This window comes from Peromyscus californicus, unplaced genomic scaffold, assembly GCF_007827085.1.
Source record: "Peromyscus californicus insignis strain IS unplaced genomic scaffold, ASM782708v3 Scaffold_3__1_contigs__length_106647218, whole genome shotgun sequence".
In the NCBI taxonomy this organism is placed as follows: Eukaryota; Metazoa; Chordata; class Mammalia; order Rodentia; family Cricetidae; genus Peromyscus; species Peromyscus californicus.
The window spans coordinates 6683350-6710869 of record NW_026294551.1 but is presented as its reverse complement, the minus strand read 5'-3'; the positions used below and the strand labels follow the sequence as shown (position 1 = coordinate 6710869).

The 27520-nt window shown below is 53.0% G+C and overlaps 1 protein-coding gene across 7 annotated transcripts in view; it reads left to right on the top strand.

The window, feature by feature from the left end:
• Positions 1–27520, top strand: part of Tmem94 (transmembrane protein 94) — a 37241-nt gene that overhangs the window by 6295 nt on the left and 3426 nt on the right. For 2 of the 7 annotated variants that reach the window (XM_052759818.1, XM_052759814.1), the window contains 24 exons: positions 6408–6537; positions 16525–16644; positions 16886–17013; positions 17208–17344; positions 18682–18884; positions 19346–19497; positions 19821–19923; positions 20106–20192; positions 20429–20545; positions 20827–20883; positions 21169–21273; positions 21408–21572; positions 22121–22330; positions 22596–22911; positions 23186–23359; positions 23712–23814; positions 23908–24125; positions 24876–25057; positions 25133–25271; positions 25529–25644; positions 25781–25880; positions 26165–26273; positions 26474–26663; positions 27363–27440. In XM_052759818.1, the coding sequence (XP_052615778.1) occupies positions 6514–6537; positions 16525–16644; positions 16886–17013; positions 17208–17344; positions 18682–18884; positions 19346–19497; positions 19821–19923; positions 20106–20192; positions 20429–20545; positions 20827–20883; positions 21169–21273; positions 21408–21572; positions 22121–22330; positions 22596–22911; positions 23186–23359; positions 23712–23814; positions 23908–24125; positions 24876–25057; positions 25133–25271; positions 25529–25644; positions 25781–25880; positions 26165–26273; positions 26474–26663; positions 27363–27440 (3333 nt within the window). In that variant the 5' untranslated portion in view covers positions 6408–6513. Of the gene's footprint in view, positions 1–6092; positions 6269–6407; positions 6538–9636; positions 9896–16524; positions 16645–16885; positions 17014–17207; positions 17345–18681; positions 18885–19345; positions 19498–19820; positions 19924–20105; positions 20193–20428; positions 20546–20826; positions 20884–21168; positions 21274–21407; positions 21573–22120; positions 22331–22595; positions 22912–23185; positions 23360–23711; positions 23815–23907; positions 24126–24875; positions 25058–25132; positions 25272–25528; positions 25645–25780; positions 25881–26164; positions 26274–26473; positions 26664–27362; positions 27441–27520 lie in introns of those variants that run through there. The other 5 variants (XM_052759817.1, XM_052759815.1, XM_052759813.1 and 2 more) reach the window with 5 other exon arrangements.

Below are 27520 nucleotides of genomic sequence, written 5' to 3'. Positions count from 1 at the left end.
TCTCCGTGTAGTTTTGGTGCCTGTCCTGGATCTCGCTCTATAGACCAGGCTGGCCTCGAACTCACAGAGATCCGCCTGCCTCTGCCTCCTGAGTGCTGCTATCTTGGCCCCAGCTCATCTTTTTTTTTTTTTTTGGTTTTTCGAGACAGGGTTTCTCTGTGTAGCTTTGCGCCTTTCCTGGGACTCACTTGGTAGCCCAGGCTGGCCTCGAACTCACAGAGATCCACCTGCCTCTGCCTCCCAAGTGCTGGGATTAAAGGCGTGCGCCACCACCGCCCGGCTCATCTTTTTTTTTTTAAACTCTTAAATATTTAGGTCTCCTGAGGAACTGTCAGTGTCTCCTCAAGGCCTCTTTGGTCTGGCCTTTGGGGGCCTCTCCGTGTTAGTCTCTGATTCCTTTCCTGTGTAGTGTGGCATTTCTTCACTGTCTTCTCTGCTGTCTTCCAAGAAGGCTATGTGCCTTTCTTCTTGGTATCATCTGAGACCTGTAGCTTTTGTTTGGGTTACCCCTTGCCCAGCCTTAGCCTCACCATAGTTCCCCTGAGAGACTTTCCTGGCCCTGTAGCCCCTCACCCCCACCCCACCCCACCCCCTTAAGCCCCCTGCAGCACCTGTTGGTTGGAATTCCTGTTTAGTACTTCAGAGCCAACCTAAATTATAGTTGTTTTTAAAATTACATTTTAAAAATTTATTTACTTTTATTTGTGTATGTTGGTGTTTTGTCTGCGTGTGTGTCTGTGTGAGGGTGTCAGATCCTGGAGTTACAGACAGTTGTGAGCTGCCATGTGGTTGCTGGGAATTGAACCCAGTTCTTCTGGAAGAGCAGTTAGTGCTCCTAACCGCTGAGCCATTTCTCCAGCCCTAAAGTTGCATTTTTGTTGTTGACTTTCTGCGTGTATGTATGTATGTATGCAGGCTCATGAGTAGGTCCTGGGATCCTTAGACTTGGCAGCAGGTGTCTTTATCAGCTGAGCCATCTCACCAGCCCTTGGCAGTCTGTTTTTAGAATAGCCCCCAAACTGTTTATATTATAAATTTCTCTGTGGTTAGTCTCTTTTCCTGGGGAAGAGACAGTGTGTCTTATACTTTGCAAACCATCGTCTCTTACCCTCTTTTGTAAAGCATGTGCAGTTTAGTGTGTTGACCAGGTTTCTTGTGCTGGAATAAAATCCTAAGGTAGTCACCGAAGAAGGGAAGGTTTATTCGTGGATGGAATCATATACCAGGTCCTCTTGTGTCTGGCTTGGGTCATGCAGCAACCATTTTGAGACTCAGTGAGACGGTTGTGTGTATTATCACCCCGTTCTACACCTTATCACGAGGTAGTTCCACTGCATCAGGAGACTGAATTTGTCTACCTGCTCTCCTGCGAATGGACATTTGAGCTGTCTTTGCTTTGGGACTAATCTGAATAAAACTAAGGGTAACTTTTCTTTCTGCATATGTATGTGTGTGTGTGTGTGTGTGTGTATGTGTATGCATGTTTCTCGTGTGTGAGAGCATGTGTATATTCATATTTGTGTGTGCCTGTGTGTGTGCGTGTGTGCGTGTGTGCGTGTGTGCGTGTGTGCGTGTGTGTGTGTGTGTGTGTGTGTGTGTGTGTGTATCCAGGGATTGATGTTGAGTGTCTTCCTCAATTGCTTTCCACCTTATATATTGAAGAGAAGTGGAACTTCTCATGGAACTGAAAATATGATGTTTTGGCTAGTCCAGCTAGCCAGTTTGCTCTGATGATTCACTTTCTCTGCCTTCCAAGTGCCGGGGTTACAGGTGGGTTGCTGTGCTGTGGGCACGTAAATGGGTACTGGGGACCGGGACTCCAGCGCCCACACTTACTTGGGAAGTACTTTATCTTCCTGAGCCATTTCCCCAGCCATGTCTGCTTTATTTTTGTTGGGTTTTGTTTTGTAAAAGATTTGGGACTAGAGAGATGCCGTAATGGTTAAGAGCACTTGTTGCTCTTCCAGAGAGCCTGAGTGTGGTTCCCAGAACCCACCCGTGACTCCCAATCATCCTGAACTCCAGCCCAGGGAATCTGATGCCCTGTTCTGACTTCTAAGTGCTCTAGGCATGCATATAATGCATATACATGTGGAAAAAGCACGCATATACATAAAATAATCAATATAATTTTAAAAGATTTATTTAATGTGCCTGAATGTGTGTGTGTTCACACATGCATAGAGGTGCCCATGGAGGGCAGAAGAAGGAGTTTTTTCCCTGGAACTGGAGTTACAGGGGCTTGTGAGCTGCCCACTGTGGAGACCAAACCTGGCTCTTCTGCTAAAACAAATGTGCCTGGCTGTGGTGGCGCATGCCTTTAATCCCAGCACTCAGGAGGCAGAGGCAGGTGGATCTCTGTGAGTTTGAGACCAGCCTGGTCTGCAGAGCGAGATCCAGGACAGGCACCAAAGCTACACAGAGAAACCCTGTCTCGAAAAACCAAAACCAACCAACCAAACAAACAAACAAAGAACAAGTGCTCTTTACTGCTGAGCCATCTCTCCAGCTCCCTTTGAAACAAAAACATTTTTTTATATTTTATTTATTTATGTACATGGGTGTTTTGTCTGTACATACATTTGCACACCAGAAGAAGGCATTGGATCCCATGGGACTGCAGTTATAGATGGCTGTGAGCCACTGTGTGGGTACTGGGAATTGAACTCAGGACCTCTGGAAGAACAGCCAGTGCTCTTAAATGCTGAGCCATCTCTCCAGCCCTGCAAGAAGTTATTTTGTACTTTTTGTTTAAGATTTATTGAATTTTATACGTAGGAATGTTTTGCTTTCATGTATGTGTGTACCCTTGGGGGTCAGGGAAGGGTGTTTGATCTGGAACTGGAGTTATGGATGGCTGTGAGCCACCATGTGGGCACTGGGAACCAGACCATGATCCTCTGCAAGAGCAACAAGGGCTTTAATCCGCTGAGCCATCTCTCTGGTCTCTTTATTTGTGTGTGTGTGTGTGTGTGTATGTGTGTGTGTGTGTGTGTGTGTGTGTGTGTGTGTGTGTGTGTGTGTGTGTGTTTGGTTGTATGTGCCATATCATGTGTGGAAGTCAGAGGACAGCTTGCAGAAGTTCATTCTCCCTTTTTATATGTGGGTGCCAGGCACTGCACTCAGCTCATTAGGCTTGGCAGCAAGGGCCTTCCACCTATGAAACCATCTGGCTGGCATGAGAAATATAATTTATATTTATATTTTAACCTTACAACCTTGTACTTGTAGATTCTTTACCATTTTCTGGAGACTGTATTATTTAGCCTGTAAACAAAGGCAGTCTTCCTTTGAAAAGAATTTTTAAAAAAAAATCTAATTACACCATTTTCCCCCTTCCCATTCCTCCTTCCATCTCTTCCCATGCACCCTCCCCATTCTCTCTCAAAGTCATGGCCTCTTTTTTTTTGGTTTGTTTTATTTTGTTTGATCTCACTATGTAGCCCTGGGTGGCCTAGAACTCGCCATGTGGACCAGACTGTCCTCAAACTCACAGAGACCACCTGACTCAGCCTCCCAAGTGCTGGGATTAAGGCATGAGCCATCATACCTGGCAAGGACTCTTTTTTTTAATTGTTGTTACACACACACACACACACACACACACACACACACACACACAGAGGAGTATATATCCCTAAGTATTTAAGTAAAACCTGCTCAGTCCATGTGATGTTGCTTGTACGTATATAATTTTAGGGCTGTCCGTTTGGTACGGATAACCAGTTGGTGTGCTCTTCCCTGGGAAGACTTTCTCCCGATCTCAGCGTTCCTTAGTTGCCTGTAGATCTAGGGTGGGGGCCCCATGAGGTTCCCCCTTCCGACTTGGTATGTCTGTTGCTGGCATCCTTGTTCAGGTCTTGATTAGATAGTCGTGTTGGTGGGACTTCCTGGCTGCAGCTTCCCTGACATGTCCAGGAGATGAAGCTCACAGAAGACTTCTGTTCTCTTGGCTCTTACAGTCTTCCCCACCTGTTCTGCTGTGGTCCCCGATTCTTAGGTGTGGGAACTGTGCTCTAGATATCTCAGGGGCGCTTGTTCTCCACATTTTGATCCGTTGTGGTTTTCTGTAATGATCTCTGTTGCAAGGAGACATTTCATTCAGTTTTTTTTTACCTTCTGTTTCCTCTCCTTCCACTTGACTTTGTGTTCTTATTCTTTCTTTCTTTCTTTTTCTTTTTTTCGAGACAGGGTTTCTCTGCGTAGCTTTGCGCCTTTTCCTGGAACTCACTTGGTAGCCCAGGCTGGCCTCGAACTCACAGAGATCCAGGCTGGCCTTGAACTCACAGAGATCCGCCTGGCTTTGCCTCCCGAGTGCTGGGATTAAAGGCGTGCGCCACCACCGCCCGGCTTCTTTCTTGTTATATAATTTAATAAATTTACTTAGTAAGTTTGTGTGTGGGTGTGTGTGCGCGCGTGTGTGTGCGCGTGCGTGCATGTGCATGCTCACACATGGCCACTGTGCACACATGGAGGTCAGAGGACAACTTATAGAAGTTGGTTCTCTCCTTCCACCATGTGGGTTTCAAGGCTCAAACTCAGGCTTGGCAGCTTGAGTCCTTATTCTTGACCTGGGTGGACTTGATTGTCATTTCTTGCTGTTAATGAAAATAACAGCTGCTATTTATGGAGTACCAAATATTGTGCCAGGCCCAGTACATGTACTGTTTTACATAATTCTCATGGCACTGCTGTGAAATAGGTGTTGCCACATCCATCCTAAGGACAGGGAGCAGCAGCTGAAAAGGATAAATCATTTAGATTACCGAGATCATCCTGTATTTAATACATGTTAGAGATGAGATTTGAACCCACAGGTGGTCATCTAGCTTTGACGCTTACACTTTTTTCACAGTGGGCTATAGGCAGAGCTGGCCCTTTAAGGATTCTGCTCCCCATTTCAGGTCAGATGTTAAGAACAGTCCTCTCCCAGAATCCCATGTATGGAATGATGGGAATACAGAGACTCTCAGAAGAATGCCATGTTCCTGGCTGCCCTCTGCACTGCTGTGGCTCCAGCTGGCCACAGTCATTTCCCTCTGGTTGTGTTGGCAGAAGAAGTTAATAGGAACAATCCCGTTCTGGACCCTGGTGCCTTTCCCTGTGTGGTGAATACCTTACTCAGCCCCTCCTGGGATGGGGTGTCTTGGGGATCTCAGCCATAGCTGTAAACAAGGCTCAGGCTGCCTGGTCAGAGGGACCTTGGGGAGGAGTGATTTGGCCTCTCAGGATCCCATTTCATTTGGCTGCCAAAGACTGAATGTCACTGCTTTGCAAGGCCACTTCCAGCGTCACTGTCTCTGACCCTGAGGGGGATGTCTCAGCTTGGATTAAGGTCCTGACTAAAAGGAAGGGGTAGGGAGAAACTTGGCCGCGTAGCAGATGACATCATCACGGGTGCCACTTAGAGGATTGCGTGGGATCTGGGAGTGGAGTTGGTGGCTTCAAACCTGAGTCTCCTGGCTGGCCCTCTGGACATAGATTTTTAGTTTTTTCTCGACAGCTCTTTTATGGGTCAGCTCTCCGAGGCCTCTGACTCCTCGTAATGAGGTTGGCTGCAGCCCCGGAGAACTGCCCTCATCAGCAGGTTAGAGCTTTCTCCAAGAGGAGGCCTCTGGCCCCAAACCAGATTACCCAGTGTCACTTTTTACATGCCCTGATCTGAGATTGTGAAAGTTGTGTTGGCTGCCAGGATGGAAGGGTGAGGGCCAGGGCTCAGGTGGGGCAGGTGGCAGTGGGTGTCAGGGTCATACTTATCTGCCTTTGGAGGGGGAGGGCTGCTGAGATCAGACCCAGAGCTACGTTCTAGCCCTTGGGCTGTCTTCCAGGTACCTAGCTGACTTTTGTCACACTGGTTGTGCTCATCCTTGCAGACCTCTGCCCAGGGTGCCTGTCTAGCACTGCGCTCACCCACACAAGACCTGTGGGCATGTGTGTACTGGCAAGTGTGGAACACGTTGCTCAGGACATGGAGAGCGTAGTGGGCCTGCTTCTGCCGGGTCGCTTCCCATCCTCCCTCCGGATGTCCCCTGATGACTTGATTTGTATTAGATTCCAGAGACTTTACTGCTGACCTTAAGACATACTGATGAGCCCAAGCTCTTCCTGGCTGCTGGAAGTCAGTCATTTATACAGTACACACGGAACCCGAGCGTAGTATGCTTCTGAAAATGAAGGTTGAAAGACAAGGCTTGTAATCTCCAGAGACCCCTCTGGAGCTGGTCTGCTGGCCTCCCAGGGTGGACCTCATCCAAGGCTGACTCCTGAGGTATGCTGCTGATGGGCCAGACCAGCAGGATGCTGGTGCTCTGTGGCTTAGTTGAGGTCCTCATGTTGCACAACAGAATCCCAGTCTTGTGACCTTGTGACCTTATTTACGGGATTTCTTTCCTCTTTTTTTTCCCCAGATGCTGTGACTGTGACAGACTCACTGGGGTTTGTCCATGTTGGGGAGGAAGCTTCCTTCCAGGTGTGACTGTGTTCATCTGGGCATGTCTGAAGTACCCTGGGCCCATGGACCTGAAGGAGAAGCATCTGGTGGGCCCTGCTCTCTTGCTGTGTGCTATTGTGGGGTATCTATATTGGGCTCCCCTCACCTGGGTTTTCTGGGAAATCTTCAGCTTGGGTTCTAGACTGAGTGTGAGAGAAAGGTGGGGCGTGCTGTGAGGCTGTGGGAGATACAACTGTGACCCCTTCTCAGAGGTCAGTGTTGCCTGGCTGGGATGAACACAGGGTTAAGGGTAGCCCAGTTAACAAGGCTGCATGACAGCAGGCTTGCTGATTGGGTTTGATCCCAAGCCAGCCTTGCCCAGAGCTGTGTAATTTGGTTTGTTTGTGCTATGCTAGGGCTGTGCCCCAACCTGCCTAGCCGTGCCGAAGACTGTTGGGCACCCTGTCTGTGGTTAGGGACAAGTACCTCATCAGATTCCAAACACAGCTGTATGGTAATCAACAGGATTGCGCTGGGCCTGGTGGTACAGGTCTATAATCCCACTTACTCTAGAGGCTGAGGCAGGAGAATTGCAAATTTGGGGAGTGCCAGAGTGAGTTCAAGGCTGCCTTTGGCAACTTTGTGAGGTTCTCTCTCAAATGGGGCGTGGGGATGTACCTGATGGGTAGAGTGCTTGCCTAGCATTCATGAGATCCTAAGTTCAACATCCCTCTACTCCTAAAGTCTGAGGGTTGAGCAGCCCAGGCAGCTGAAGATCGACCCTGCCGTCAGGTGTAGTCTTTGGGTGAAAGTAGATTTAGAATATTCTCCTGTGGCAAAGACTGCCCCCGGAAAGTCTTTGTGTCTCTTGCCTGACTTCTGTATCCCCCACCAATAGAACCCTGTCTCAGCTCTGTCCCCCTGGGGAGTTTCTGAACGCATGAGCCCTGGACTAGAAAGCCACGGACAGCGCCAGCAGCATGTTTATGGAGCCCTGGACCGACAGAGGCCCAGCAGCTGGGGAGACGGCTCCAGCTTGTAGAGCATCACAGTCTAGCTGAGGGTTAGCAGCAGAGTCAGTTAGTAATAGAACCCTCTGGGGTTTTGACCTACAGGAGGACCTTTCCTTTTTTAATTTTTTCTTACTTATTATGAATGTGTGTGCAGTGTGTGTGGTGCACGTGTACCACAGCGCGCAAGTGGAGGACAGCTTGGAGGAGGTGGCTCTCTTCTTTCACCTTGCTTGTGTTCTGGGGATCAAACCTGGGTCATCAGACTTGTGTGGCAAGTGCTTTACCCAATCTTGCCAGCCCAGGAAGGATCTCTTCAATCATACACTGGGCTCGAAAGGTAAACTCTAGTAATAACACCCAGGATTCTCAGAAGGCTTCTTGGAGAAAAAGGATGAAGAGGAGTTTCTGTGGTGACAGTTGTTGCTCAGGTGGTCTGTAGCCAACGCCCTAGTCCAGGACTGTTGCTGGATAGCTTGTAGCATCCCGTTCCCTCTCTTTGGGACCCACCAGTTCCCAGCCTGTCTGGAAGCATGTGGTGGATGAGCTGTAGCAGTGTCAACTTGGGTCCCTGTTTCTGAGACAACAGGGCTAGTTTCCTGTCATTGAGGCTGGCAGTGTGGGAAGTGGGTGAAAGGGGAAAGAGCCGTGGTGCTGTCTGCACAGCACCCTCTGCGCTCTGAGGAGTGCCATGGAGCAGGGAGAGCTTTGCTGCCTGGTTTCCACCCTAGCAGTGACTTCCCGGAGTCCTTCTGGTGGCTATAGCTGATAGTCCTCACAGAGACTGGTACAGAAGCTGACCCCGCCCATCCCTCTTTCCTGCTCCCAGCAAAGACTTCCTGCCCTTAACCTCTGGACTGCCCAGGCCCTCCTTTCTGTCCCCATTCTACTGTTTGGCAGGGGCCCCACAGGGAGGTACACAGGCCAGCTGGGGGAGGGGAGAGGCTGGCTTGTGCTGGGAGGCGCTCGGCTCTTTTTCCTAGCAGCAGTTGGAAAGGGTGTAGTCTAGGAGACAGAGGGCCCTGGAGAAACAGCCTCCAGCCTGCTCTCCAGCCAAGGGACCCATTAGGCTGTCCTAACTCCCTGGGGTGTCGTGTCACCATACTGAAGATGGCCTGTCCTTTAGCAGAGGAATGTCCAATCCTCTCCCGTGCCTTACCTCTTCCTTTACCCAGAGCGTCTGTACTGACTTCTTTTATGCCAAACTAGGGGTCAGAGCCATGTGTTTAGAGCCCTAGTAACTCAGGCCAGGCTGAAAGTGCAGAGACAAGCCTTTTTGCCTGTTCCTGGGCTTGGTGGCACACGCCTTTAGCCTGGGCACTCAGGAGACAAAGGTAAGTGGATCACTTGAGTTTGAGGCCACCTGGTCTACATACACAGTGAGTTTCAAGACAGCCAGAGTTATACAGAGAGACTCTGTCTCAAACAAATAAACAAACAGACAGACAGACAGACAGACAGAAGATCCGGGTGTACCCGGGCAGCCCTGGTCTCTGGTATGCCTAATGCAGAGCTTCCTTCCCTTGGTGGATCAGCAGCTTGTGGGGTCTCCAGGTCACCTGGGAGGAAGGTGTTAGGAGCCTAAGAAGCGCTTTTAGCTGGCCTTGCTTTCTCCCTCTGCTCCTGGTTCTCCCTTCCACTGGACTCCTGGCCCCCTAGAAGTCTCCGCTGGACTCCCTGCTGGCTGCCTCTCCCTGCTGCAGGATGTGCTGCTATTAATAAGGCTCCGGTCGCTGCCCTCCTTCCTGCAGCTCTCACGGTGGAAGGCTGCTGATGCCTGGGCTCCGTGCTCTGAGTGCCAGGGAACTCTGGTGGGTGATGAGCTCAACCACAGTGGGGTCCTAACTAGTGACCTGGGGGCAGTGGACAGGTAGTCTGGCAAGAGATCCAGTGTTTATGTTTCTCAGAGTACTTCTGGATGCCAGCATTCGGCCTCGGGGCCCCAAGCCCTTGATAGCTTCTTTCATCTGTCCAAATGTCCCTCTGTCCATCTGGCTATCCTCTAGCTGTATCTTGCCTCTGTGTTCACCCTGCACTGGCCTCCTCTGAAGGGCCAAACTCTTGGACATCTGTCAAATCGTGGACCAACTTTTGCCTCTCAGCCCTCCTTTCTTGGCCCTCCTCCTTCCTCTCTCTCCTCCCTCCCCCCCACTCCCTCCCTCTCAGGGCTGCTGTTGCTGCCTGCTGCCTCCTCCTCCTCCCTCCCTGAATCTGCAGCGTGACTGGAAATAGGCTGAATTAATCAGCAGATTCAAGCTCTGCTCTGCTGCGCCCAATTCTCTGCAGCACCAGCCTCTCACTCACACACTCTCTCATTCTGTTCTGCTTCTCCTCGCATCCTTGAGGGTGGGATTGGGAGTCACAGTACCTGACTGCTTGTCCCTAAGGCTCTGTCTGCCCCATGCTTTTCAAGCAGGCAGAGCTATGGCTACCCCACCAGGGCAAGCACAGCACGGTGAGTATGCCAGCTTGACTTTCACAGTTCTAACTGCCTTGTTCCCTGCTGATGAGGGAGGGAGTCTCTGGGTTGTGGTTGCCAAAGGAGTCCTGAAGATGCTGCAGAGCAGCTGGGATGAGCCTGGGGTAACCAGGGTTTTGGAAGGAGATTGGGACTGACAGCCAAAAAGCTAGAATGTCTTGGAATGGCCAGCCAGGTTTTCAAGTTACCCAGAGCAGCCTTGGGGATTGAGTTTCCCCGAGGGGCAAAGGATGCCGGGACCCAAGGCCATGTGCAGGTGACGGAAGCTCAGGGCCTGGATGCCGTCCCTTCTCTACAGTGAAGGGACTCTTTTTCTGCTGGGTCACTCAGGTAACTGAGTCAGGGGTCAGGGTTGGGATAGTTTCCTCTGCGTTTCAGTGGCTACTGAAGGTGGGGGATTGGGGTAGAAATGCTGAGGTCTGCATGAGCCCTTACGAGGAAGAAGAAAGAGTAAGCGGCCTGCTCTGCCTCTGGTTTACCAGCTGCAGATGAATCCAGATGTGCCAGGCAGACTCAGAGAGTGGGGAGTGGCTGACTATCCTTCAGTGACTTGGTTTGTGCTGAGTTCAACTTTGATTCCTCTCCGTCGGTCTGTCCGATTAAAGCAGCTGTGATGGGGTGACCTGGAGAAGGGGCCCAGCTGGTTATAACTGGTGGGCGTCCATCGTCAAGGCCACCAGTCAAGGCTTCTATTTGTAACCTGCCTTCCTGAATGTACAGCCATAATTTTGCTGCTTCTGAAACAGGTAGAGTAAGAAGAAAAGTGGAGAGAACCTCAGAGGTGCTCTGCAGGGACACCGGCCCTCCAGGTGCTGGGGGCTTCTTGCTGAGGTGGGTGCAAAAAAGCCCAGTGCACCAGCTGTTGGAAGGCTCAGTAGACTGCCTGATGGTAGTTACGCACTTGGCAGCGGGTCCTGCTCAGTGCCAGATCACTGCTGTGATTGTCAGGCTTTCGGCCCTTATGTTCCCCAGGAATGCCAAGTTCAGCCAGTGCTCTTGCTTAGTGGTGGAACAGAGAGAACCAGCCCAGCTTGGGATGGCGTCCAGCCTCCCGAGTCAAAGCTTCCTTTTTGCCCAGCCTGGTGGGCAAGTCTTAGTGCTTAGGAGGCAGAGGCAGGCAGATCTCTGAATTGGAGGTCAGCCTGGAATACATGCTAGGTTCCAGGCCAGCCAGGGTTACATAGTGAGACTCTGTCTCTCAAAAGCAACAACAACAACAAAACCAACCAAACAACAACTCCCTTCCCGACTCAAGTTGTCTCCGCTGTGCTCCGGCTAAGTGTGGGTGCTGACAGTAGTGGGAAGGGCTTGGCTCTGCCGAAGAGATTTCAGTGCCCTTCTGTCCTGGTCCTCTGGGCTAGAAGCCTCACTCCTGGCCCCAAGAGTGTGTCTAGAGGTGCCAGTATCAGGAAAGGGGTGAGTTTTTAGCATCAGAGAAGCAGGAGAAATCTCTTGTTAGCCTTGGGAACTTAAGGCACATCAAAATGTTCCTCACCCTTCTTGACCTCAGCAGGTAAAGAGAAGCAGATCTTAGCCTGTGCTGACTTAGGTTATTTATTGCTCAGATAATAGGAACTTGCTGCATCTCTCCAAGGCGCCCAGGAACACGGAGTACCCCGTGTCAGTCACTCTGCCTGTTCCCTACCAACCGGTTCTGCACCTCCTTCATCTTAGTCCGATGGTTTCCCACTGAATGCCTTAGTTCTGGATCTTCTACCGCCTGGGAAAAGCTCAGACAATGAGGGAAGGAGAGATTTGACCCTGAACTCTGGCCCTCCTGCCACAGCGGGGTGAGCCAAACAGGCTTAGCAGTTGGATCAGCGTAGTTGAAGCCTGCAGAGAGTAGGCTGGCTCAGAAGGCTCAGTCCTCACCACAGGGCCAGCCTGTGTGGGCAGGCACTTCCTTTGGGCAGCATGTAATTACAGAATAGCTTATTTTCCCTCTGCTGCACTGTCTTTAATCCCTTGTCTGGAGTTGGTGCCCCTGGCCAGACACAACATGTGGGGGCAGATGTGCAGACAGCTCTGCAGGTGTGCTGTCCACCAGCATCTGTCACCTTCTGACCAGGCCTCCCTCACCTGCAGAGGAGCAGAGTACCTGGGACAGGGAAAGCCAGTGATGCCAAGGTGGGCAGTCCTGGGCATGGGACTGCAGAGAAGGAGGCAGTAGATGTCACGGTGGCCACGGTGTAGCCCAGGAGCCAGTGAGTGCTCAGCAGGCCTGGCTAGAGGAGGGATGCCTCCCTGGTTCTCTGGTTTCTCCTCATAGGTTTTTCTCAGTCTTACTGGGACATAAGGTCCAAGCTTGAGGTCCAGCAGCTTCCCATGGAAGCTTACGGCCTCTGCACTTGGCCTGGCTCCTTTTCCTGCTTGTCCCCACTCTTGGGCATGCAGTCCTTTTCTCTTCCAGTGGTCCTCCCTCCCTCCACTGCTTTACATGTTATGAGTTATAGAGGTATGATCTATGGATCCTGTCCATTCCAGGAACTCTTGTTTCAGGATGTGGAGAGGAAGCCAGGGGAAGATGGAGTCCAAGAGAGCAGGATAGTGTGAAGGAAGGTGCTGAAGGCCCAGGCTTCTTACTCTGGCCCCAGATCCTCCTCTTCCTTCCTTTGACAGAGAGGAACAGGCCCAACCTGCCCTTTGTAGTCCTCTGTGTTTCTTCTCTAGAGCCCCATGGAGGCCTCTGCCCTTCTAGGAAATTGCATCGTAGGCTGCACTGAATACTAGCTTTGGACCCTGGGCTCTAGAGGGTCAGGAACCTACTGGATTTAGGTAAAGAAGCTAAGAGTAGCCGGGTGATGGTGGCACACGCCTTTAATCCCAGCACTTGGGAGGCGGAGGTGGGCAGATCTCTGTTGAGTTTGAGGCCAGCCTGGTCTACAGAGAGAGTTCCTGGATAGCCGGGGCTACACAGAGAAACCCTGTCTCAAGAAAACCAAGAAAGAAAGAAAAAAAAAGAAGCTAAGAATCTTGGGGTGAACGCATTCTGGAAAGCTGAGGTGGCCAGTGATAGGCAACATTGGGGACTCTATTCTTGTGCACCTACAATGTGGCACTGGGCCCCGCCCCTCAGGCCTGGCAGCCCCTTAGAGTCATGGATATGTGTGTCCCACCAAGGCAAAAACCAAATGGCCAGGGTGAAAGCCAGGGGTACCTTTGGAACTAGTCAGGAAAGAGAAGTACAGAGTGACAATAGACAAAGCCGAACAGGTCCCTGCAGAGGACAGAAATGGGGCCATTGGCATGGCGAGGTAGGACAAGGAGTCAGCCAGCTAGGTGAGTGTGTCCCACAGCCCTTCCTTCTCAGTGGACAACCTGAGGTATCTCTCGGGCTAAGGATTTGCTGCTTTTGCTTGGACTTTCCCTGCTAGAAACTCTTCAGGTGGCCTTTGGGAAAGACTTGTTGCCTCTCCAGGAACTCTGTTTCTTGGGCCCATTTACTACCTTAGGGTTTTTTTTTTGTTTTGTTTTGTTTTGTTTTCTCGAGACAGGGTTTCTCTGTGCAGCTTTGTGCCTTTCCTGGATCTCGCTCTGTAGACCAGGCTGGCCTCGAACTCACAAAGATCCACCTGCCTCTGCCTCCTGAGTGCTGGGATTAAAGGCGTGCGCCACCACCGCCCGGTTTACCTTAGTATTTTTTACAGTTGGAGCTCTGTCCAGTGGATTCACCCTGACATCAGCTTCATCCCAGAAGTTTTGGGGCAGTGGGGTCAGGGTGGTGCCCAGACAGGCATGTCTTCCCCCACCCCCTCAAGACAGGGTTTCTCTATATAGACCTGGCTATTCTCTATGTAGACCAGGCTGGACTCGAGCTCACAGAGATCCACCTGCCTCTCCCTCCTGAGTGCTGGGACTAAAGGTGTGTACCACCACCGCCTGGCTGGCATGTCTTTGAAAGCTGCAGGTACTATTGCAGGCTTTGTGTTGACACCCCTTAACTAAGGTGTCATTGGGGTCCTTGAAGCTACTTGTGTGTTCATCCATTCACATATCCATTCAACAGATTTTCACTGAACTTGTGTGTGTCTAGTACCATCTGTTGTGGTTCAGCGGAGAGGGGCTTGTGGAGATGGGAGAACTCATCTTCAATTCTGTACCAAATACTGTACCAAAATTCAAGGAAGTTAAGGTACAGTAAGAGAGCCAGACATGCGCATCCAGACTCAGTTCCATAAGGTGCAAGCTGAGAGCCAGGTTGCCCGATGCCTTAGACTACAAACCTGAGGCGCAGCTCTGGGCTTTCAGGAACTGTCCCTCCCATGGGAGGCGATATTTGAGCTATCTTGGAAGAAGCGAGGGTTGCCTGGGGGCAAGGATGTCCTTGGCCAGGACGTGCAGAAGGAAGGCGAGAGAGGCTTTGAGGCCACAGGCCCCTAGGGCCTCACAGAGCAGGCACAGGGCTGGGGTATGGGTTTTAACAGTAAGGGAGAGGAGGCGGTGCCTGCCGTCAAACCTGGGGACATGAGCTCGGTCCCTGGGACCCACAGGAGAGAAGGAGAGAACTGACTCCTGAAAGTTGACCTTTGACACATCAGCCAATCAAATGTAATAAAAATGTCAAGATAAAGGGGGTCAGTTGCTGAGGGAGTCTTTCTCTGGCTGGGTTATTTCAGTGGGTTTGGAAAAGGTAAAGAAGGCATGGGAAGGAAAGCGGGGAGGGGAAGGTTGGAGCCTGGGTAGTGTGTGTGTGTGTGTGTGTGTGTGTGTGTGTGTGTGTGTGTGTGTAGAGGTGACTGGGTAGTGTGTGTGTGTGTGTGTGCGTGTGTGTGTGTGTGTGTGTGTGTGTGTGTGTGTGTGTGTGTGTGTAGAGGTGACTGGGTAGTGTGTGTGTGGAGAGGTGATGGGTAGTGTGTGTGTGTGTGTGTGTGTGTGTGTGTGTGTGTGTGGAGAGGTGACTGGGTAGTATGTGTGTGTGTGTGTGGAGAGGTGACTGGGTAGTGTGTGTGTGTGTGTGTGTGTGTGTGTGTGTGTGTGTGTGTAGAGGTGACTGGGTAGTATGTGTGTGTGTGTGTGGAGAGGTGACTGGGTAGTGTGTGTGTGTGTGTGTGTGTGTGTGTGTGTGTGTGTGTAGAGGTGATGGGTAGTGTGTGTGAATCTGTGTGTGTGTTTGTGTGTAGAGGTGATGGGTGTGTGTGTGTGTTTGTGTGTAGAGGTGATAGTATGTGTGTGGAAAGGTGACTGGCAGGGAGGGCTGGGATGAATGATGAATTTGGGGTATTTCCTGTCTCCTGTGAAGCAGCTTGAGAGAGGTCAGTAGACAGGCCTGTATCTGGAACAGGGTCCCGACTGGGAGTGAGATGGAGGCCTTGAAAGCACGTAGGTAGTAGGTGGATCTGTAGGTGGTGGGTGAACCCGTAGGCGGTGGGTGAATCTGTAGGTGAATCTGTAGGTGGTGGGTGAACCCGTAGGCGGTAGGTGAATCCACAACTGTTGCAGAGGCCTCCCTGGAGACACCCAACAGTTGGCAAGGCTGGGCTCTGGCGTGAAAGAAGGAAGAACAGTTAGAGTCGAAGAAGGAGGGAACAGGAATGGGTGGTTCTCAACGAAGAGTGGACCGAGTGTGAGGTCACTCAACATGTCTAGTCCCCATGTCCAGGACCAGCTGTGGTGACAGCAGGGTGGTGGAGTCTCAGCGCTGTCTTTTCTTACGAACAGCTAAGCTATCTTCCCCTGAGGTTAGGCCCTGCCTAATCTGTAGTGTTGCAGAAGCCCGTCTTGCACAATAGTGGTACTGGAAGGCAAAGGTGGTGCGGTCTTCTTTGTTTCTTTTTTCTTTTTTTTTAAGTTATTACATCTATTTGTGTGTGTTGTCAGAGGACAGCTTGAAGAAGTTGGTTCTCTTCTCTACTGTGTAGGTCCTGGGCTTAGACTGAGGCTCTCATGCTTAGCAGCCCGCACCTTTACTGGCAAAACCGTTTCACCAGCCCTAAGTCTTTCTTAAATACCTTCCCCAGAAACAGTCAAGGACAAAATCTGAGTTAGCTCTCTTAAAGAAATAGATATATTCCAGGCAGTGGTGGCACACGCCTTTAATCCCAGCACTCAGGAGGCAGAGGCAGGAGATCTCTGTGAGTTCGAGGTTAGCCTCGTCTACAGAGCAAGTTCCAGGACAGCTAGGGGTCCACAGAGAAACTCTGCCTCGAAAAACAAGAGTGAGAGAGAGAGAGAGAGGGAGAGAGAGAGAGAGAGGAGATATAACAGCATGGTGATGCATGTCTTTAATCCTAGCACTTAGGAGGCTCTGTGAGCTCCAGGCCAGCCTAATCGACATAAGGGGAGCTCCAAGACAGCCAGGAATACACAGAGGGACCTGCCTCAAACACAGAACAACAAAAAAGAAATAGATATCTTTTTCTGTGAAATCTTAAAGTAAAATGGCTGTGGGGATGGGTAACAAGAAGAGTCTGGATGGAGCAGGAGGCCCGCCCGGCTCGGTGGGTTGAGAGTTGAACGAATAGACTGAATAGAGAAAGCACTTTTTGTGCTTTTATTTTTAACTTGGCTTTAGTGAAGGGGGTTAGGAGGGAGAAGCAGAGCTTGTAATCAAAGAATAAGTCTGGGCAGGGCCCTGGGGAGATGCTGACTGTTCTGCTTCCCTGCAGGGAGAGCCCCCCTTGGCCCTGGGCCTGTCTACCCGGAAGGCCCTCAGTGTCCTGAAGGAACAGCTGGAGGCTGTGCTGGAGAAACACCTCAGAGAGCGGAAGAAATGTCTTACGTGGAAGGTGAAGCTTCCTCCGGGGTGGCCGGAGCGTGGCTGGGTAGGCAGAGAAGCAGGGAGGCCCTGTCTCCGGGACCTGCTGTGCTTGCCCCCTGGATAGCAGAGACTCAGCTGAGACTTCACATAGTCAGAAGTTCCAGTTTCCTGGGAGTGGTGTCCCACTCTACTTGCTGGAGTGGGTCTTAGGATATGGGCATATTGGAGCGAGCTGGGAGACTCACTTCCTGCCTGTCATGTTGCTCTAGGAGACATGGAGAAGCAGCTTCCTCCACCTTAACAACCGCTGCTCCTGTTTCCACTGGCCTGGGGCTTCTCTCATGCTGTTGGCTGTACTGCTGTTGCTCTGTTGCTCTGGGGGCCAGCCAGCCGGGAGGTAAGCAGGGACCATGACCTCTGCCAGCTCCGTTCTAGTGACCTGACTGGGGACAGAGACTTGGGTAGAGGCAGGAAGCAAGCAAGGCCACTTTCAGAAGTGGCTAGAGGAGCGGGCCATCTTGGGCTGTGGGAACTGGCTGGGAGGCCTTTCCCCTGGAAATACATGCTGCTCTCTGTGTCCCTCAACACCAGCCGTGGAGTGGAGCTGGTAAACGCCTCTGCCCTGTTCCTGTTGCTGCTCCTCAATCTCATCCTCATTGGGCGGCAAGATCGGCTGAAGCGCCGGGAGGTGGAGCGCAGGCTCCGGGGGATCATTGACCAGATCCAAGGTGAGGCTGAGGGTCAGGTGTGTGGGAAAGATGCTCTGTGACGTGTCAGCACTGCCGGGCTGTCATCAACGGGAGTTACAGGGTGGTCTTGCCCTCTTGAGCAGGGTAGTGACGGCTGCAGGGTGGCTGGGGGCACCAGGCAGTAGCCTGGGCAGGTGGGAAGCTAATGGTGGCATTCTGAGGTCTGGTGTTGGGAGACAGCTAGAGAACACTCTGTCCCTTGGTGAGAGGGAAGTTGGAGGTTTTTTTCCACATCTGTTTTGTTCTCCGGTACTGGCTCAGAGGAGTGAGAAGCTAAGATGTCTACAAAAACAGGATTGAACAGAAAGCTGGGGGCCCACGATGAACAGTACAGTGAGCGCCTCAAAAGCAGAGGAGTATTCTTGAAGGAGAGGGGCGCTGCCCACAGTCTGCCCTTCATTTATTGGGCTCTGGCTGTAGCTTGAGGATTTGTGTGGGAAGTCCATGGCCTCTGCTTCCCTGGGGCATGTGATATTTTCAGAGAAGCTGTGACACTTATGTTCTGTAGGTTTTTCTCGGAAATGGGTGGGAAAAAGCAGGATTAGGAAAAGGCTTACCATTGGTCTGACTGCCCAGTGGCCACACAGGTCACAGATGAACAGTCCAGACCCAGCCAGAGAGATCTAGGGTGACAGCTACCTCCTGTGGCTCTCTCTTGCTTCTCCAGGACATCCCAGATGCCACATAGAGCTCCTGAGAGCTGCTTCTGCCACAGGCTCCAGCTGTCTTTCCTCTTAGCCTCTCCTTTTACTGTTCATCATCCCAGTGGTCTCCTGTCCTAGAGCCCCTCTGTCCAACCCAGATGTGCCTCTGCCCCTCTATCCAACCCAGATGTGCCTCTGCTCCTCCCCACCTGGATTGCATCTCCTTTGTCTCTAACTGATAAAGTCTCGCCATTCTTCCTGGCCTGTTCCCCATGCTGTCCCTCTCTTCCTGGCCTGTTCCCCATGCTGCCCCCCTCTTCCTGGTCTGTTCCCCATGCTGTCCCTCTCTTCCTGGCCTGTTCCCCATGCTGTCCCTCTCTTCCTGGCCTGTTCCTCATGCTCTCTCTCTCTTCCTGGTCTGTTCCTCATGCTCTCTCTCTCTTCCTGGCCTGTTTCCCATGCTGTCCCTCTCTTCCTGGAAGTCATCTCTCACTGCCATTGCCTGGCAGACAGGTTTACTCCTCTGTTCCCTCCCCACAGTGCTGGAATCATTCTCGATATGCTTGGGTACTAGGGAAGGATTCGTAGGGAAGGCATTTTTGAAATATGGGGTGCATTTGCATGCATGGGATAGGCTTGCAGATCCAGAGCTGCTGTTTCTGTTCTCATTAGATGCTCTCAGGGACGGAAAGGAGATCAAGTGGCCGAATGCCATGTATCCAGACCTCCACATGCCCTTTGCACCTTCCTGGTCCCTGCACTGGGCTTACAGAGATGGACACCTGGTCAACCTGCCAGTTAGCCTGTTGGTAGAAGGAGACATCATAGCCCTGAGGCCTGGCCAGGAGTCCTTCGCCTCCCTGAGGGGCATCAAGGTAGAGGGAACAGCTGGGGGCATATCTGGAATTAGTTAGGAGTTCTTAGGGTAGATTTGAAGCTCCTGGCCAGCTTGGGGGTTCACAAGGGTACTTGGGCAGGGCTGGAACCCCCTCCAGCTCTTTCTCTGTCTTTTTCCGGATCCTTAAGTCCTAGAAACCCAAGTCCCATAAGGCCCACCCAGCAGGTTCATTGCTAGTGGAGAGACCCTAACCTTGGAAGCTATTTCTTCTTGGCTGGCACTGTCCAGGAAGAGTGGTCTTGCCAACCATGGTGGTACACACTTACAGTCCTAGCACTGTGGAGACTGAGGCAAAAGGATTTCGGGTTCCAGGGCAGCGTGAGCTATACAGTGGGACTGTCTCAAGAAACCCAAAACCAAACAGCCCCCTACCTCCCCACCCCCCCCAAACCCACAATGCACTCTGATGGAGCCCTTTCACTCCATCCCTGTTGGCAGGATGACGAGCACATTGTCCTGGAGCCAGGGGACCTGTTCCCCCCTTTCTCTCCACCACCCTCACCGCGGGGAGAAGTGAAGAAAGGGCCACAGAATCCCCAGCAACACCGGCTCTTCCGAGTCCTGGAGACTCCTGTGATTGACAACATCAGGTAGCATGCCTCTCTCCTGCCCTCCCCCCACCTTCTCCTCCAGGGCTTCCCATGACAAGGAAGGGCCCTCATCCATTCCTGGCCCTGCTGGTGGTAGGTACCTGCTCAGCCTCTTGTGAGCATTTTTAGACTGAGTGGATACCCATGGCAGTGGCCACAGCCCTTCTCTCAGGCCACTATGTGGCCCAGGCCAGGGTCAGAGCCGACTAGGGAATTTAAGAACTTGGAGGTATTTGGTGAAGTTTGTCCAGGAGAGAGGCCCTTTCAAGGTGTGGCTGTCTGGCATCTTCCCCCAAGAGACTGAGGGTTGCCTCTTTTTGCAGATGGTGCCTGGACACGGCCCTATCGCGCCCAGTCACTGCTCTGGACAATGAAAGGTTCACAGTCCAGTCCGTGATGCTTCACTATGCTGTGCCGGTGGTCCTGGTGCGTGAGGGGCTGCAGGGCAGGGGAGAGGGCCAGACATGGGTGAGCTTCGGGGGCCCAGCCAGGTGAGAGTGCGTGTAGGAGGGTCAGAGTGAGCCAGTGGTGTGAATGGCCAAGGAAGGGCCTACAGCTCTGCCCTCCCTGGGGCAGGCACCAAGACTAGGTCCATCCTGTCCCCACAGGCTGGCTTTCTCCTCACCAATGCCCTACGCTTCATGTTCGGTGCGCCCGGGATCACTTCATGGCAGTACACCCTTCTCCAGCTCCAGGCAAGGGTGGCCCTTTCTTCCCTGCTGAGCTTCTCTGTCTCGTTCCTCCCTTTCCGCAGCCCAGAGCATCTCAGGGGTTAGCTAAGATTGTCTCCTTTGCCTCCCTTCCTTCCCGCTCCCTGGACCGCTGACTCCTCCTCCCCGGGGGATGGCCGTGTGGCAGGGCATCCTTCCCCTCTCCCTCCCTTTGGGGCAGCATCTCCTTAGGACCTGGCATGTGCCTTGCTCTTTCTCAGGTGAATGGCATGCTGCCCATCCTCCCTCTGCTCTTCCCAGTCCTCTGGGTCCTGGCTACCGCCTGTGGAGAAGCTCGTGTCCTGGCCCAGATGAGCAAGGCCTCGCCCAGCTCCCTGGTACGTTGTTCCAAAGCAGCTAGAGGACAGTGGCAGGTTGGCATGGACAGTGGTTTTAGCATGTTGGGGCCCTGGGAATCTCTGCATGGTTTCAGGTACTTTCTGTTACCAAGTAGGTTCCAGGCCAGTCCCAGGTGTGGATCCCATCTGTGGGGAGTTGGGATTGCCTGATGCTCTTTACCAGGGTGGTCTGGAGCCTTGCTCATCCAGCTGTGTAGATAGGGGAAGTCTTCGTGAAGGCAGTTTTTTTCCTCACTGATGCTCACCCTGTCTCTCTGCAGCTGGCCAAGTTCTCAGAGGATACTCTCAGCAGCTATACTGAAGCTGTCTCCTCTCAGGTAAACTGCTGAGGTAGATGGGGTTTCCTCCAGGCCCCTGCAGGCATGAGGGCTGTGGCCTTCCTGGATCTCTGTGATTCTGTGGCCTTGACCTCCAGCTGAGCTCTTGGAGTGCTTGCCCCCCTCCATCCTTGTTGTGTATGTGTGCATGGCCCAGGCCTGATCCTGTATCAGCATCTTGTCCTAGAACCCTACTTCCTGGCGTCTCCCTGGACTTTTCTTGATTTGGGCAAGGAAATAAGGCTGAGCCCCAAATGGCCTTACAGACTGTCTGTCTCCCACCAGGAAATGCTGCGCTGCATTTGGGGTCACTTTCTGAGGGTGATCCAGGGGACATCACCAACACTGAGCCACAGTGCCAGCCTCCTGCATAGCTTGGGCTCTGTTACGGTGAGGAGGCCCTGCCTGGAGGGTGCACTGTTGCACCAGATCCACTGACTGGATTGTTCATCTGTTTTGTGTGTGGCCACCAGGCAGTTAGACTAATACTGAGTCTTTTTCTAATCCTGCTTCTTTCCCTCTAGGTCCTGTGCTGTGTAGACAAGCAGGGGATCCTATCCTGGCCAAATCCTAGCCCAGAAACTGTACTCTTCTTCAGCGGGAAGGTGGAACCCCCTCACAGCAGCCACGAGGACCTCACAGATGACCTGTCTACCCGCTCCTTCTGCCATCCTGAGGTAGAGGAGGAGGTATGGCCAGCTCCCATGGAGTTAGGTTAGGCTGCTTAGCCTCAGAGCCAGGCCTGTGGCCTTGGGAGAGTGAGGCTTAGGAGGGAGAGAGGGGCTCTGGATTCCTGGGACTTCTGATTGGTTAAGACGAAGGATGAGTGGCCAACACATGCCTTTAATCCCAGTACTCGGGAGGCAGAAGCAGGCAGATCTCTGTGAGTTCGAGGCCACCATGATCTACATAGTGAGTTCCAGGACAGCCAGGGCTACACAGAGAGACCTTGTCTCAAAAACAATAACAACAACAAAACAAGCTGGTGGTGGTGGCGCATGCCTTTAATCCCAGCACTCGGGAGGCAGAGGCAGGCAGATCTCTGTGAGTTCGAGGCCAGCCTGGGCTATAGAGTGAGTTCTAGGACAGGGTCCAAAGCGACACAAAAGAAACCCTATCTCAAAAAAAAAAAAAAAAAAAGACGGCTAAAGCAGTTCGGAGCCAGAACTGCCCTGTCTCCCTGATCCTCAGGGGTCATGGGACTCTGGTCCTAGGCCTGTGCTCCTGTTCTCCTCAGCCCCATGAACGAGATGCCCTCCTTGCTGGCTCCCTGAACAATACCCTGCACCTTTCCAACGAGCAGGAGCGTGGTGACTGGCCTGGCGATGGTTCCAAGCCCTTGGAGCCCTACTCGCATCACAAAGTACATGGGCGCAGCAAACACCCGTCTGGTTCCAACGTGAGCTTCAGCAGGGACACTGAAGGTGGAGAGGAAGAGCCCAGCAAGGTGAGAGGAAGGAGACAGCATGGGGAGCCACCCATTTGTCACAGGCCTTCCTGCCTCCCCGTCAAAGGGAAGTAGCTCAGTTCGAACCAGTGGGGTCTGGAAGAGCACAGGAGTCTCATGCAATCCTTCTTCCTGTGGTAGAGTAGGAGAGTGTGGGCATGAGCACCCTCTTGGGGAAGATGGGCTCGCTTGTGGGGCTAGTTCTGGGCCTCCTTGGGCATCACAGCCTTCCCCACCTCCTCCCTTACCCCCCTATTTCCTGCAGGCTCAGCCTGGGACAGAGGGTGACCCCTATGAGGCCGAGGACTTTGTGTGTGACTACCACCTGGAGATGCTGAGCCTGTCCCAAGATCAGCAGAACCCTTCCTGCATCCAGTTTGATGACTCCAACTGGCAGCTGCACCTCACCTCCCTCAAGCCGCTGGGCCTCAACGTGCTGCTGAATCTGTGTAACGCCAGCGTCACTGAGCGCCTCTGCCGCTTCTCCGACCACCTGTGCAACATCGCCCTGCAGGAGAGCCACAGTGCCGTGCTGCCCGTGCACGTGCCCTGGGGCCTCTGCGAGCTGGCCCGTCTCATCGGTGTGGCACTGTGGCGGGGTGCTGGGGCGGGGCTGACTGAGTGACTGCTGATCTTCCAGAGCAGGCCTGGCACTGACTGTCCTTGGCGTGACACTCGTTTGCCATGGACATAGCCACTCTTAGCTCTCTAGTCTGGCAAGATGGCTAGTTGTTGGGGTAGAAAGGTGGCAGAAGCTGGCCGGGCCAACTGTCTTTCCACCTGTCCCACAGTGTAAGGTGACCAGGGGAGCCTTGTCTCCTCTCTTAAGGCCCTTCCTGCTGTCCTTGTTCATAGGCTTCACCCCAGGGGCCAAAGAGCTCTTCAAGCAAGAGAACCACCTGGCACTCTACCGCCTCCCCAGTGCCGAGACTGTGAAGGAGACGTCCCTGGGGCGGCCCTCCTGTGTCACCAAGCGGCGCCCCCCACTCAGCCACATGATCAGCCTTTTCATCAAAGACACTGCCACTAGTAAGCCATGCTTCAGCTCAGCTGGCATTCAGCCAGACCTTCCCGGGCTTGGTGGGCAGGGAAGAGAGGTCAAGTGAATGCTGGACAACTTCCCAGGCTTGGATGTGGCAGGGCTTGGGCCTGGGGACCAGAGTCACGAGAGTGGGATTCTCCGAAGGATGAGGATTGTAGTGCCGGCGTTGCTAGTCTAGAAGTTTCCCATGGTGGCTTACTGACCAGGAGGTCTGAAGGGAAGTCCCTTTCTCTGTCAGGAGTACCTTTGCACCCTCTGGAAGGACTGTGGTGTGCTAGGTCAGAATCAGGCAGGAGCTGATTTGTGGCCTCATGATGTGGTCTCTTTTCCCTGTCCTAGGCACAGAACAGATGCTGTCCCATGGCACTGCTGACGTGGTCTTGGAGGCCTGCACAGACTTCTGGGATGGTGCTGACATCTACCCTCTTTCGGGTTCTGACAGGTGGGTGAGGGGCTCTGCTGGTTTGCCTGCCTGCCTAATGGTCATGGGCATCTCAAGACCACTTGTCTTACTTCCTCTCTACTTCTCTGGCAGAAAGAAAGTGCTGGATTTCTACCAGCGAGCCTGCCTATCTGGTTATTGCTCTGCCTTTGCCTATAAGCCCATGAACTGCACCCTGTCCTCTCAGCTCAATGGCAAGTGCATTGAGCTGGTGCAGGTACCTGGCCAGAACAGCATCTTCACCATGTGCGAGCTGCCTAGCACCGTCCCCATCAAGCCAAACATCCGCCGCAACAGCTGGAGTTCTGATGGTACCGTGAACTTCCATCTCCATGGGAATGACATGGGGGCTCCCTGGGGCTGAGAAGCCCAGGAACTAACGGGCTTCAGAGGGCTATATGGTATCCCTCAGAAGAAAGTGCCATGAGCAGTCCACAGGAATTGGGATGCCGGTGTGACATTCACTAGCCCATGGCATGGGGAATCCTTTAGTTTCTCTTCATCTAAAACTAGATACCTTCTCTCCCTTCCTCATGGGTTTCTTGTGGTGTTCAAGAGGATTAATGTATATAAACGTGTTTTCTTGGAAAGGTTTAAAATGGCGCATTTATAAGGCATTGTCTTATCAGAATTAGACAAAAACCAAACAGAGGGACATAAACTCTACCTTCCATCCCAAGCATATGTATTTGGCCCTATCTCCTAAGCCCAGGAGACATGTGCTAAGGATGGGACTAGCCCCCTAGTCCTGGAACAGAGCTGGGCAGGAGCTGAGCAGTGTTCAGCATGGCTCCCCAGGATGGTCACCTCACTGATGAATACCTCTCATTGTCTTTTCTTTTATGTGTGTTGGCTCTTTATGTATCCTGACTCTGCGCACCTGTGTGGCTGTGCGTGTGATCCCCTGGGGCCCTTATGCTCATTGATTTGGGTGTGGCCTCTATGTGTGTGGCCCTGGGCTGCCTCCTGGAATCTGCTGGTTCCTCCATGTCCTGACTGGGCTGTGTCCTGATTGTCTTGCCACATGCCGGCTGGCTTTTGTGTCTTGTGCCTGCCTGAAGAAGGGATCGGGGAGGTGCTGGAGAAGGAAGACTGCATGCAGGCCCTGAGCGGTCAGATCTTCATGGGCATGGTGTCCTCCCAGTACCAGGCCCGACTGGACATTGTGCGCCTCATCGATGGGCTGGTCAACGCCTGCATCCGCTTTGTCTACTTCTCTTTGGAGGATGAGCTCAAAAGCAAGGTGGGGAGAGCCTTCCCATTTGCCCCCACTGATCTTCCTGAGCCTTTCCTCCTCATCGCCATCTGCCTCTCACAGGTGTTTGCTGAAAAGATGGGCCTGGAGACAGGCTGGAACTGCCACATCTCCCTCACGCCCAACGGTGACATGCCTGGCTCTGAGATCCCTCCCTCCAGCCCCAGCCATGCGGGCTCTCTCCATGATGACCTGAATCAGGGTGAGGGCAAAGGAGTGTGACAGGGCTGGAGTGAGTGTGGAACAATCCCCTTGCTGGGAAGTACAGCTAGGAGAAACTTGTGTAGATCCTGCCTAGAAGGACACTCCCTCGGGAAACAGCCCCCCGTTCTTGTGGGCAGTAACAGTGGGCTGTTAAAAGTGGAAGCCTAGAGGCAGAAGGTTGTCTACCACCTGCAGGGCATGGTTTAGCCTCCTGGAAGGCTGGCCCAAGGTGAGGACAGGCTTTCATTCCCACAGTGTCCCGGGATGATGCAGAAGGACTCCTCCTCTTGGAGGAGGAGGGTCACTCAGACCTTGTCAGCTTCCAGCCTACGGACAGTGACATCCCCAGCTTCCTGGAGGACTGCAACCGGGTATGATTGGGGAATCTGTCATCTGCCCCTGAAGTGGCCAAGAACTAACACAGGAAGTGAAGGGCAGGAGGAGGAGGCAGGAGAGGCGATTTTCTGCTCCCTGTCTTGAGACTGCTGACATCTCTGCTTCCTCCAGGCCAAGCTGCCCCGGGGCATCCATCAGGTGCGGCCCCACCTGCAGAACATTGACAACGTACCGCTGTTGGTGCCCCTCTTCACTGACTGTACCCCTGACAGTGAGTGCTGTGGCCCGCCTTCTGCGCTCTGGCAGGGATGGGCACCGAGGAGCTCAGAGGGGATGAAAGTTAAAGAGTGAAAGAACGTGGGCTGGGACTAGCTGGGGACCCAATGGGGTGATGCTACGGACATGCCCATTTCAGGGAGCCTGAAGTGAGTGTTTATGTGAGCATGCTGCTGGGTGGGGTTCTGCTCCCCACTCTTCCCTGTCCCTTTGGCCTGTGGGTTGCTGCTCGCACCCGCCCGGAGCTCTGCCTGACTCCTGTGACTCACCTGCCCACAGCCATGTGTGAGATGATAAAGATCATGCAGGAGTATGGGGAGGTGACCTGCTGCCTGGGCAGCTCTGCCAACCTGCGGAACAGCTGCCTCTTCCTCCAGAGTGACGTCAGGTCAGAGAGGGGCTCGGGGACCGTGGGCCAGTCTCTGCTTCTCAGACCCTGGGTGGATAGGTCTGCATGTAGCTAGGGATTTGCCTTGGCTGGGACCCAGGGACCTGGGTCTGGTAGAAAAGGGATGGGATGCTCCAGTCTCGTGGTAGACAGTTTTTACAGAGTATAGTTCATGGGTGGATTTTCCCTTCACTGAGCAGCATTGCCCTGGATCCCCTGTACCCATCCCGATGCTCCTGGGAGACTTTTGGTTATGCCACCAGTACCACCATGGCCCAGGCCTCCGATGGCCTTTCTCCCCTGCAGCTATCAGGGCAACTCAACAGCCTGCCTTGCTCCCTGACCTTTCGCCAGGAAGAGACCATCAGCATCATCCGGCTCATTGAGCAGGTGGGTCTCATGGGTACTGGGGCATGGCCCAGGGCCCTCTGGAGTACCCTAGAAGGTAGAGTTGCAACACATGATACTTCTGGGCTCCCTAGACCTCATGCTTCCTGCCTTCCTGGCCTGTGGGAGGAACACGGGAAGCTCCCTAAGGCAGTTGAATTGTTTCTGCTCCTTCCTCACAGGAGCACCATGGGCATACGGCTCTTGCTCACGGGAGCAACATGGGCATACGGCTCTTGCTCATAGGAGCATCATGGGCATATGGCTCTTCCTCACAGGAGCACCATGGGCATATGGCTCTTCCTCACAGGAGCACCATGGGCATACGGCTCTTGCTCACGGGAGCACCATGGGCATACGGCTCTTGCTCACGGGAGCACCATGGGCATATGGCTCTTGCTCACGGGAGCACCATGGGCATATGGCTCTTCCTCACAGGAGCACCATGGGCATACGGCTCTTGCTCACGGGAGCACCATGGGCATACGGCTCTTCCTCACAGGAGCACCATGGGCATATGGCTCTTGCTCACAGGAGCACCATGGGCATATGGCTCTTGCTCACGGGAGCACCATGGGCATACGGCTCTTGCTCACGGGAGCATCATGGGAATATGGCTTTTGGCTGAAGCTTGCTTGTTGTAGGGACTGAGAGAGGCCAGGTAGGCAGGACTGGATCATCACTGCCCCTCTTGGTCCTTAGGCTCGGCACGCCACCTATGGCATCCGGAAGTGCTTCCTCTTCCTGTTGCAGTGCCAGCTGACCCTTGTGATCATTCAGGTAAGCCGGGGCCTACACAGCTATTCCCTCTCTTTATAAGGGAGGGACAGGTGTGAGTCTGAGGAGTCGGGGTGCAGTAG